The 12,262-nt window shown below is 40.2% G+C and overlaps 1 protein-coding gene across 2 annotated transcripts in view; it reads left to right on the top strand.

Moving 5' to 3' along the window:
* The window catches only part of SCIN (scinderin), a 62,444-nt gene extending 50,525 nt beyond the window's left edge, over positions 1-11,919 (top strand). For both annotated transcript variants that reach the window (XM_087774132.1, XM_009461171.2), the window contains exons 7-16: positions 56-144; positions 346-561; positions 1,766-1,887; positions 2,072-2,162; positions 4,586-4,756; positions 5,258-5,435; positions 5,915-6,036; positions 7,760-7,837; positions 9,159-9,219; positions 10,187-11,919. In XM_087774132.1, coding sequence (XP_087630258.1) covers positions 56-144; positions 346-561; positions 1,766-1,887; positions 2,072-2,162; positions 4,586-4,756; positions 5,258-5,435; positions 5,915-6,036; positions 7,760-7,837; positions 9,159-9,219; positions 10,187-10,320 — 1,262 coding nt within the window. In that variant the 3' untranslated portion in view covers positions 10,321-11,919. The remainder of the gene's footprint in view (positions 1-55; positions 145-345; positions 562-1,765; positions 1,888-2,071; positions 2,163-4,585; positions 4,757-5,257; positions 5,436-5,914; positions 6,037-7,759; positions 7,838-9,158; positions 9,220-10,186) is intronic.
* The last annotated feature ends 343 nt before the right edge of the window (positions 11,920-12,262 follow it).

The raw sequence follows: 12,262 nt of genomic DNA, 5'->3' as shown, positions 1-12,262 counted from the left end.
GATCTGTGAGCTCATTGCCCTTTCCCATGTACTGTTATCCTTCTGTTTTAACCAGGCAAAGATGCTAACCGACAGGAGAGAAAAGCTGCCATGAAGAATGCTGAACAATTCATACAGCAGATGAATTATCCTGCCAACACACAGGTGCGATCTATTTATGAGATGATACCAGGAGAGCATGAGCTCTGTTAAAGACTTTGTTTTTAAATCAGCAAAAAAATATTTTTAAGGGCTTATAAGACATAAGGGCAATGTTTCACTAACAGATAATTCAGAAAAGTTTCTGTTTGAGTAACTGTGTCAGTTTTGTTTTCCTTCCATTTCATGTGTCTTGCTTCATTTCAGATTCAAGTCCTTCCCGAAGGAGGTGAAACACCAATTTTCAAACAATTTTTCAAAGACTGGAAGGATAAAGATCAAAGTGATGGCCTTGGCAAAGTATATGTTACAGAGAGAGTGGCTAAAATTGAGCAGATTGAATTTGATGCTACCAAGTTACATGAATCTCCACAAATGGCTGCCCAGCATAACATGGTAGATGACGGTTCAGGGAAAGTGGAGGTAATTTTTATATTGTATTAAATTGTATTCTACCTACCTGGCTTATTCTGTTATGGTACTACATGCTACTCCATGTTTTGCCATTTACACTGTTGTGTAGAGCAACACTACATTAGTGGCAGTGTTACTTCTACCATCAGAAAAGGTACTTTGAAGTAGAAAGTGAATCTCTTTGTCAGCTGTGTGCTGGGTCATGTTTTTTTGGTGCTTATGAAAGATGTTGTACCAGTCATCAATAGAAATCAAACAGCAGAAACATTTCCCCTTCTACATGATACTTAAAGATACACTTTAAATACAATCCTTAGCATAAAGAAAAACTTCTATCTCACATCAGCTTGAAATCTGGAATGGGAAAACTTGCCCTTGGAGTCAGAAATTCGTTCCATGTCTTTATGGAAGTATCCAGTCTGCTTTCTAGAGGAACCTTCTTTGTCCCTTCTTTGTCCCTTTTGTCCCTCGGGTAGCCTGGATTTAGAGAGAAAAAGATGACTGGCTGTACAGTCTTTCTAGATCTATCCATATCCCACTGCAGGAGTATCTTTGGACTACACAGGGCTGGTTTGGCATTGTACCAACATAGCCTGTTGAATACAGGTCTGCATGTTGGGATTCTGGAAGAAAAAGATAAATACCTACAGTCCCATGGGTATATTTTCTAGGTTTCTAACCTTATACTTGGGATGGTCTGTAGGCTTGAGCCAAAGCAGATTGGATCAGAAGCATTTTTTGCTGTATAATCTTAGCAGTATGTTTTTGGAGAGGAGTTGTTAACTGAACTGGGCTGTAGTGAATCAAATAGGAAGAAATCTGCCTAACAGTGTGTTATCTGACTACAGTGTGCCTCTCCCAAATGATATGATAGTTCCGTGATGAATCATAATGTTGTGCCATTCATATCATGTTATCATCCTAAGATGTTAAGAAAGTAAGTTCAACATAGCATTATGAGGTGATCATGTGGCATTAAAGCATCAAGACAAAGAAAAGTGTACTGCAATGGCTTGTTGATGGTCATTATTCATTCATTCAGTGGGCACAGGGTGTATCTATCTATCTGCTTCATGAAGAATCCTTCCTGGTTTTATTCCATAACACTTGGGAACAGAAACAAAGGTCACTCAAGGGATGACACAAGAAATTGCTTCTTGAAGAGTCTCAGGATGAAGTTCAGTATTCTCCAGTGATTTCTCTGTTTCCCCAGATCTGGCGTGTGGAAAGCAGTGGCAGAGTTCCTGTGGAACCCGACACGTACGGACAGTTCTACGGTGGTGACTGCTACATTATCCTCTACACTTACCCTAAAGGGCAGATCATCTACACATGGTACGTTTGGTCGGCTTTGCACAGACCTCCAGCATGTGGATATTATTTTATGTTGACTTTATGTCCTTTTGAGTAGAACCACATGTAAATACAAGGTTGTTTACTGTGCATTTGTCATGCAGTATAAGCTCTGGATTATTCTGAAACTGGACTTAACCATTGTCTTTCTCCTTGTCGTCCTCAGGCAAGGAGCCCATACTACAAAAGATGAACTGACTGCATCTGCATTTCTGACTGTACAGCTGGATCGGTCATTGAATGATCAGGCTGTGCAGGTTAGTGTCTTTTAGATAAAATTCAACAGAGCATGCAATATATGCAAATGTCAATGAGAACTGAAAGGAGGAGGGAGCATCTGAAGACTGGGAGTATCAACTGCTCATGGTGTGTATCGAGCCAAGCACCATGGGCTCCTTTTAAAGTCACTGGAGATTTCCCATTTGAATCATCCTTTCTGAATGTAGATGTCCAAAAGAACACAGGTATAACACAGCCTAAAACTGCCTTTTCTTTGCTTCGACTTTCACTGTCTAAAAATTAGGTTTTAGCCCTGCCTAGCCTTACAAACTCTGTACGTGGTCAGTGGAGACCGAAGGATAAGATCCTCCCAGGGCAGCTCATTCTTAAGCAGGCGTCTGCCAGGGCATTAGCCCTGTGTGAGCTCCCCTGTCTCCTTTTGATGTTTAGCCCAGACAAGATGCCTGACTTTTAGAGGGCCAAAGCTGGAAGACGTGAAAGCCACATGACAGCCGGAAGGGGAGAGCCTGCTTGTGGCTTGTCCCTGCCACAGTAAGGAACATAACTTTTTTCCCATCCTGTAGTGCTTGCAGGTCCATGAAAGCAGGACACACATCCTCAGTTGCAGAAATGGGGTGTACAAGGCACGGCACAGGGCATTGGCAGCTAAAAGGTGTGACAAGATGAGCTAGTCCTAGCATGATTAGAATTTCATCATTAGTGAGGAGCGGTGGGTAGGTGGAGAGGTGAGAGGTCCCCTTGTTTCACAGAAGGGCTAGAGCTGGAACATGACAAGGACAGGCAGAGATTTTCTAGGCAGTAGGAGATAATTCTGTGCTTCCCATTTCTTAATTACCAAAGTAAAGGGCTTCTGCCACCCACCAAGGTACAGTTAATTTAGATGGCAGACCATACTTTTAGCTTTTAGTCAGTTACGATTTATGACTGAAATCATATTAAGGAAGGATTAGAACACGTCTAGGTAATTACTCCTTGAAATATTCCTAACACATGTTCTATATTTGGACAGAGTTCAGCACAATATGGTCCCACCTCATAACTAAGGCCAATACTAATACTACAGTAATAATAACATTACTACTAACAGCTGCAATAACAATGTGCTTAAAAAGCCTTTTTATTAAAGCTGAAGGAGATCCATCTCACTGCAACGGACATGACACTTAAAAGTACTTTTAGCCTGCAATGAATTTAGGAATACATATATGTGTATATATATGTATGTGTATATATATATATACACACATATGCATATATGCATGTGTGCATTTGTATGCCTGTACATGGCTACCTAGAATGTGTTACCTGTGCTTAACGTCTGTGTTAGCGTTACTTCAAAGGTTTAAAGGTACTATTTTGTGGTCACTAGATGGCACTACAGTACAAATGACTATTAAAAAATCGTTCCCCTATTTGTTTTGCAGGAATATGTTTCCCTCAGCAGGTTTTTCGGGTTTTTTTCCTGTTTTTTGGTGGGGTTTTTTTGGCATTTGTAAAACCCTGCCGCAGTTTGGCACCTACAAGTATATGCATCCTAGGGTATCCTTATCAGGCAGCTGTACCAGTCTATCCAGCTGTGAGACAAGTAAAAGCACCTGCTCCGGCTGCCCACCAGGACCCCCCCGGCCCCACGCCCTGCCCGGCTGCAGCCGCCCCTCCTCGGCCCCCGGCTCCCGGCTGCCCCAAGCCTCGCCGGGCAGGGCTAAAGGGCTGGGGCTCTCCTCTGCTGGCTACGCAGCATGCCTCGTTCCCTTTTTTCCCCTTTCTTTCCGGCAGTGAAAGCTGCAGCTCTCCACCTTGGCAGCTGGTACTGTTATAAAGGAAGAACAAATGGTTGTATACAAATAACTTTTATCATACATTAACCTAAAAATAGTCGTTCTTCATAGCTCAATGTTTTTCTGAGATTGCAATAACATCTTTTGCATCTGTGATGGAAGTTCATTTTTGTCATCCATGTTACCCTCTGCAAGATAGATTTATGTTCATCTTTTTCATCCTCTTGCAGGTAAAATACACATAGAAATAATGAACAGGATGAATAACTATTCTCTTCAGCTTAAATACAGGGCACCTAAACTTCCAAGACAGTTTTTTAGGGGAATTAAGTCACTCTATAAAACTCTGTAAAATGACAGTTCTTTTGAAAAAGAGTAATTTTCTTATTACAGTAGATAGCAGCCATTTTAATCAGCTAAACATTATGTTAGAACTTTGGATCTTGTCTTTGTGTCGGCATGATTGACAAAAAAATCTCACAAATGCTCTAACTTTAATGTGTCTGGAACTATATTTTTAGATCTTCTCAGCTTGCCACTTCTCATTCTTGCTAACATACTTAGCATTATTGGCTACCATCCCCTATGCTATTCAACAAAGACCAAAAATAACTACTTGTGTCCTTTTGTTTCTTTTATTGCATTTCTTTACGTATGTACAGATCCAAGTCAGCCAAGGCAAAGAGCCTACACATTTACTGAGCTTGTTCAAAAACAAACCGCTTATTGTCTACAAGAATGGGACATTCAAGAAGGAAGGTCAGAAACCTGCTCCTCCCACGCGACTCTTCCAAGTCCGCAGAAACCTGGCAGCCGTTACCAGGATTGCAGAGGTCAGGTCACCTGCTAAGTAAACCAACTATTCCCCATGGGAAATGGTATAGCTGCCACAAGCCTCTCCAACTAATCTTGTTGGGTAGTCACCTCTGGTAGGAATGCAAAACTCCAAATCAAATCCACTGCTCTATGTGACCAGCCCATCTAATAAATCACAGAGAATATGTCCTAACTGGCTGCAACCAATTTACATCTTTCAGAGGATGCTGTAAGAAAATGTGTAGTAAACAGTCAGCTGTCAAAGAAAGACAAGAAATCAGCAACCCTTATGAGATAGTCTTTCGTACTGCCAAATAGTCCTATCTTTTGCCCTTCAAGTCAGGTCCCTGTCTCAAGTTAATTTCTTCTCTAATTTATATCATTATAAATCCAGGGAAAAATTGAAGGAAAAAAGCATAGCTGATTAACATCTGTCTGCGCGTTTTAGATAAACATGCAAAATAGTGATCACATTATTTGAAAATATGAAGAATAAAACAATTTCTTTCTTGATCTAGGTTGATGTTGACGCAACGTCACTAAACTCTAATGATGTGTTTGTTCTCAAACTGCCAAACAACTCTGGGTACACCTGGGTAGGAAAAGGAGCAAACAAAGAAGAGGAACAAGGAGCTCAATACATTGCCAGCATTCTTAAATGCCAGACTGCTAAGATTAATGAAGGCCAGGAACCAGGTTAGTATGAGGCCACGTGGTTGCTAATAGGCAGCTGAGAATACACAGCACTGCATGGAAATACAGCCTAAATGGTTTTTGCGATCATATATTTTGTAGGCAGAGCATATGCTCACTCTGTACCTTTGAAAATCCAACCTGACATTTTACCATGGAAAGATCTATCCAGAACTGGCTGACGCACAAGCAGTGCGATGCCCTGGAAGTCTGTAGGACAGTAGCAGGAGCGGCAGAGGAATGTGGTCCTTTCTTTACCCTGAGTGCCTAGGAGGGGACAAAGCCATGGCGCGTTGCTCTTTCTAGGTCTGCAAGTGATATCTTTATTGTTATTTTGACAAACTGCAAGAAGAACTGTAAGAAAATGCACCCATCTTTGAGACAGAAAAGAAGACACTGGGGATTCTTGAAACAGTATCTAACAAGCTAAAACATCAAATGTTAAATCCACCACTGAATAAATTATATATTGTGTATTTCAGAGGAATTCTGGAAAGCACTGGGAGGTAAAAAAAAATACCAGACTTCCTCACAACTCTCGACAAAGGCTGAAAATCATCCCCCTCGCCTGTATGGTTGTTCTAATAAGACTGGCAGATTTATTGTGAGTATATGAGGGATACTTTCCTCTCTGTTTAATTACATATTTTCTGGTACATTTTGCCTTGGGAATCATCAGACATTAAATGAATTTGGGGATCTGGCTTAATTACCTGTGCTTGGCAAGAGCTAGAGAGTTGAGGTTTGGTGCTTTAAATCAATTCAAATGCAAAGGACAGACAGAAGAATTAATACCACAGACGTTTGCACACAGAGCCTGCTCCAGCCTGGGACTAGAGGCTTGCAGATGCAAAAAGGCGTTTGCCCAGTCAAAAGCAATTGTGTTCTTGCAGAGCATTGCCAGACTGCTATCATTTTGCTGAGAAAGTGCACGTCAGTGCCTAGCCCCTTAAGTGTTTGATAGTGATGGTGAGGGAAAGAAATGTCCCTTGCCAAAAGTCCCTAGCAGTCTGAAATTTTCCATAGAGATTTAAGACATGTTATTATGCCTCTAAGGTATTGGCCTGTGCTCAAGGAGGTAGGAAGACCTATTTCCTTAGCAGAAATACCCAGAGATGTGTGCTGGGTATTAAGCCTGTGATTCAGGCTTAATTACTTACCGTATTCTGGGAGGGCAACGCTGTGTCACCGTTTGGCAAGGATGCACTAATTTTTATCTAGGGGACGTAGTTAGCTACCATCTCTGCTGTCTCCTTAAGGCACAGCCCATTCATTTGGAGTGGGATAAAACAAATGGGATCCTTTAATAAGGACTTTAAAATCTTATGAGAGTAGTAAAGTGTGTTCTTCTAACAAGCTTCTAAAACACTCCTGTGAAATACAGTAATAGGAACCAACCTCTCTATAATAGTCTGCTGGAAGCTATTCACTTGTTTGGATTTTGTTTTAAATTCCATCCAAATTCTGTGAAATCCCCTCTTTCCTGTAGCATTTCTCTAATAACGAATCACCACTGTTAGAGCTCACCAGAAGAGGGAGGTCAGATCACTCTGACCTTCTGGCCACCATAACACAGGGTGGGGAAAAGGAATGCCTTTGGCATCATCTGCTTACCATCCACTTAGCACTCTTACATGACCAAGCATAGCCAAACCCGTGACAGTCCTTTAAAAATAGAGGGCTGACCACTAGCTACATTATGACCTCTCCTTCTCATACAGAATAACATTAAACTGCACGTCCTTGGAAGAAGCAAGCAGTCTGCCTTTCCTTTGGGGACTAATCCTCGATGGCTTAGTCAACTGTAATGTCCCATTGTCAAGTGACTGGAAAGCTTGCTTGGGTGTGTATTTCATCACTGAGCTCACCCACTGCAAACCAAAGCAGTTTCTTTTCCTTATTAATGAATGTAAGCTGCATGAATATATCAGCTGATAACAGCTGATTGATTTAATTTGCTTGGTTCAAGATGCTCTATGGAAATTTCCCTGTCCCCTTCTTCTGGCAGACCTTGGTCTCAACTTAACAATAGTCACAATTCCAGTGTAAACCTCTGCCTCTCCTGAGGATACCCTATCAATTCTGACAAACTGAGAGCTGATTTTATAGGACATGCAATTATGTGATTTGTTTCCTTTCAGTGAAACACCCTTGACACATTCATCAAATCAGTTTCGGGCTTGACCCTTAAGGAGCAAAAAGAATTGCACACCAGCTTCTGGACTTATCCTTTTAAAAATATCTTTGGTCTGTGCAAAATCAGAATATCTTGATAAATCATTAAAAACACAAAAAAAAAAAAACCCAAAACATAATATCCTTTTTAGATTGAGGAGGTCCCAGGAGAATTCACTCAGGATGATCTGACTGAAGATGATGTCATGTTGCTGGATACTTGGGAGCAGGTAAGCCGTATACTTGACCACTGCTTTTTGTGGTAACAAGGATAATTTATTCTTAACCACTTTTAGATCATAAGATGAGAGGAAAATCATCTTTGTGAGAATGCAAGAGGTTTTGTTCTCTTTATACCAGAGGGAGCTATATTTTTTGAGCTATATGATGTGCTAGTGTGAACATACACAATTGAATTTCCAAGCATAATGGGAGACCATGGAAGGCACTTTCCACTAAAACCAATGGAGGCTGCAAGAATATGAGCTCTGGCAGAGTTCTGAAAGGCTCTCAATAATGTTCTTGACTTTATCACTAAAATGTATTAATTTCAAAAAAGAAAGTTACTGCATAAAAGGTATTCAGAAGCCACAAAATCTATGTAGCAGCAGCACCTACAAAAAGTCTTACTAGAGAAGGGGACAAACACTAAACCCTTAAACAGATTTCTTCAGAAGAACTGGGTGGAAGGTGACAGAAACAATCATCTCCATCATTTTCCCAGGTTCACTGAAAACTGAAAATGTTGAGAGCTTTTTGGATGACAGGCAAACTTACTACAGGTGCGGAGGGCACATCTGTTTCTCACTGTATATTCTCTCTACCCTTCCTCTTCCCGTGGAGGGAAAGGGGGGGAAGGCCACAGATCCCATGCTTTATTTGTCTTCTTCAGCCTAACTCTTAAGGAAAAAAAGGCGGAGGTTTTTGGAAATGAGAAGGAACACCCAAGGTCCATGTGGGAAGTAGTGATGGGGGGGAAGAGCTGGATGGAAAGTAGTTGGGACATACTGACTCAGGTAAGAAGGACAGAAATCCGGGACACGTAGCTGGTTTCCAAAAGGATCCTTGAAAGAAAAAAAAATGTGGGGATTGCAGATCAAGACTCTGGTTGTTGGGTTATTCAGTGGGTTATCCAGCAGTTACCCTGGGTAGCACTGATCACAGGGCACAAGTGTTGATGCGCACGCAGAGCTCAAACCAGAGACAGCTCCTCTTCAGTGTTTTTACCTGCACCTAAAGAGCAATTTCTTTGGCAAATTGTAAAAGATATCCATGGAAAAGGTAATTAGAGTTCCTTTCATCAAAGTGCATAAAGGTCCAGCCTTCCAGTGTCAAGAGAGCAATGGGATTTCAAGAGGACAGAACTACAGTGTCTCGCAAGGGGAAAAAAAAAATCACCAGTTGTGGTTTGGGAGAGCTGTGTATCTCTGCAAGTCTTTTCATAGTGTATATTGTTCCTCCTAGTGGAATCAACTATTTTGTACTTTACTTGCTGTACACAACATCCTTATAACAACATGGGAGCTATACCTTTCTCTTCTTTGTTTGCAGGTTTTTGTCTGGATTGGGAAGGATGCTAATGAAACTGAGCGACAGGAATCCGTTAAATCTGGTAAATCAAATCGATTTGGCAGAATTCTGAGTGAATTAGCATCAATATTACTTAAAGAAGTGAAAAAGATGAGGTAGAAAAAATCTAGTTACATTTACAGTGTGTAAAAGGGTTACTGAGCTTATTAGGATTTGAGTCCTGGAGAAGATTATTTTCTCCTTTAAATGTGCTTTAAAACTCATTGTATCTTTCTTATCTGTAAGTTTATGAAGGGTAAAATTAATCATGATAGCATCACTAGGCTGCAGAGGTTTTTAAAGAATATATAGGAGAGCTCCATGAAAAGAAACTGCACTGAAAAGAGAAAAAATTTAAAAGGAGATACCTAGTGAGCTGCACCCTACACTAACGTATATAGTCAAAGTAATGCCAACAAATCCTCAAGTCCTTACACTGCCATGCTTCACTGAGTTAAATTTGGAGGAGGAAATTCCAACTGCAGAACAAATCAAGACAACTCACGTAGAGCGCACCTCCTTGAAAAATCACATGTCAACTCTGGTGCGATTTCACATAGCTGAGCCATTCTGACAAAGGTCATGCTAAAAACGCTTGCAGATATTTCCCTGGAGCAGCTAGGGTTACCTAGCTGTGTTTCCGATATGTACTGATGTCCCATTGCGATGTCAAGGGAAACTATACCGGCTTTTACATAGGAAAAATGGGAATGAAGCTTGTGCATTTGCACAGCACCAGCAAATTCCTTCTCCTGCTCAAGAGCCAAAACCCAGCTGTATGGCAACGAACTGATCAGAGCAACAATCCCTCTGTTTTAACGTCCTGGAAAATTCCTTCCCTGGCAGCTGGGAGAAATCAGCAATTACCTCGTCATTTCATTGCCTTTGAAATAATGTAATTGAATACTGTATTATAGTAGCCCTGGGTTCTTTCACTAGGGCTTTTAATGTATTTTTTATACCAAAGGAATGAACTAATATATTACATGTTTTATTTCCTCTGTTTTTAGCCAAACGCTATATTGAAACAGATCCTTCTGGCAGAGATAAGGGGACTCCCATTGTCATCGTGAAGCAGGGGCACGAACCCCCGACATTCACAGGCTGGTTCCTGGCTTGGGACTCCAACAAATGGAAGAACTGATCTATCCAAGGAGGCTTCAGCTTCAAGCCAAAGAATGATCAGAGCCCAGCTACTTTCTAGTATTTTTAAGCATAAGCTTATGCAACAATGTGATGCATCTGTTACGCTTTCCCGAGCTTTGATATATTTCTGTGAATAACCTAGGATTTCTTAGCACTAGAGAAGATAAATGATAATTGTAAACTGGTCAAATGGAGTGAGTGGGGCTTTTCAGGTAGTAAATGTGAGAAGTGCTTCTGATACTTTGTTTAATCTATTGATTCTTCAAACAGAAGCTGTGGATTTTAATGTGCTAAAATGGGCCAAATTCTGCCTTCACTTAAAACCTCAAACTAATGTCACAGAAATTACTTTAGATTAAGGTCAGCATAATATTGTGCAGAATTTGGCCTGATAAAGGACTAATTCTACATCTGTTGCAACAGTAGGACTGGACATGATTTACTTACTAGGCCAAAATATTGCCACACTCACTCACGTAAAATTTCAGATGATGCCTGATCCAGAGTGGGAGCTGTGTCTTGCAGGGGGCAAATAAGGGATGGGTATTTTGAGAAAGCTGTGTTTGACATGTTTGTTTGTCTTGTTAGTACATATATTTGGACCTTCGGACTGAATGGCTTTAGGAATATGAAGTCGACAAAGGCTTTTTTGAGGGACTGTCTTAGCTCATTGTAATGAATTTCTTTAGATTTATCTCTGTGAACCACCTCCAGTTCCACCAGGTCTTTTTAACCAAAGCTCTTAAACACATTCCAGTGCGCTAGTGCTTTTAAGTGGAAGCAGAAGTAACAGCTTGAAAAATACATTCTCTGCCTTAACCAGGTTGCACTTAAGCCATGCTTTGTCTCAGTTGCCTTACTCAGCAGTACTCAGTTCTTTTCCAGCACGCAGACTGCTCACCTTGTCAGGTGCAGGATGTGTTTCTACTTGTTTTCTATGCAGATCTTTTAGTCAAATATCAAGTACATAAAGTGCAAGGAAACCCCTTGTTTCAGTTAGCATTTGGAGTGAAGTACACAATTCTTGTTGTTGTGTACACTTGTTGTTGGGAATTTGGAGTGTGAGTACACACCATAGAATATGGCTTTTTTTTTTCTCTCAGACACAGTTCTTCGGGCTTTTTTTATTCTGGTGAATTTAAGAGTACATTTTCAAAGTGGTTTTTATTTGTAATTTAGCCAGAAAAGTCTATGTAAGGGCAGTGTAAAAAATACTGCTTCAAATTTTTAGGCCTGCTTTGATCACTTATCCTATAATGCTTGTTTTAAACAACAATTTGTACAGCTGTAAATCGTATCAATGTGGCTTTTTAATGAAGGTATTTGAACGATTTTATTATTCTTATAAGTTAGGTTGGAAAGTGAAATTTTAGACATTTTTGTATTTTTTTAACATGATTGTGATTTTGAATGTGAGTAATGCAAAAGAGTGAATTTAGTCTGAGGTCACAATCAGTGTCAATGACAAAAGAATTGTAAAGCTAAGAGATTAATTATAGGAGTTTGTTAGCTTTAAACATTTGCTTAAATCTCTGCTAATATAACTGGGCTGTATCTGAATGTAATTTCATTTAAAATAAAATTACAAAAACCAGTATTCTCTATGCCAAGCTGATCTTCCTCTCTCTGACATAGCGTTGCTCAGTGCTTCCATTGATGTCTTGCAAAACTTGCTAAAAACCCCAGTAGGTTCCTTCCTTTCTAGACGGACAACGCAGTGAGAAGTTACTTGTTTTTACTTTGGTGCCATTTTACCCAATGGAGGGTTCACTCTTCCCAACAACTTGAATATTACAAACCTAAGTGAAAATCAAAGAACTGGGTGCTTATTGGCTTGTAATTTCATCTTTAAGAAAAACTACCATGGTTGTTATCAAACTCGTTGGCTTTGTAACTTTCTCCTTGCAAAAATGATTTACTATAGAAAAGATTATTTTATA

The sequence above is a fragment of the Nipponia nippon genome, unplaced genomic scaffold (assembly GCF_047370975.1).
Source record: "Nipponia nippon isolate SJK-2023a ecotype South Korea unplaced genomic scaffold, ASM4737097v1 scaffold_1, whole genome shotgun sequence".
NCBI classification, from domain to species: domain Eukaryota; kingdom Metazoa; phylum Chordata; class Aves; order Pelecaniformes; family Threskiornithidae; genus Nipponia; species Nipponia nippon.
The sequence above is the reverse complement of the archived record's forward strand: the minus strand, read 5'-3'. Positions and strand labels throughout refer to the sequence as shown.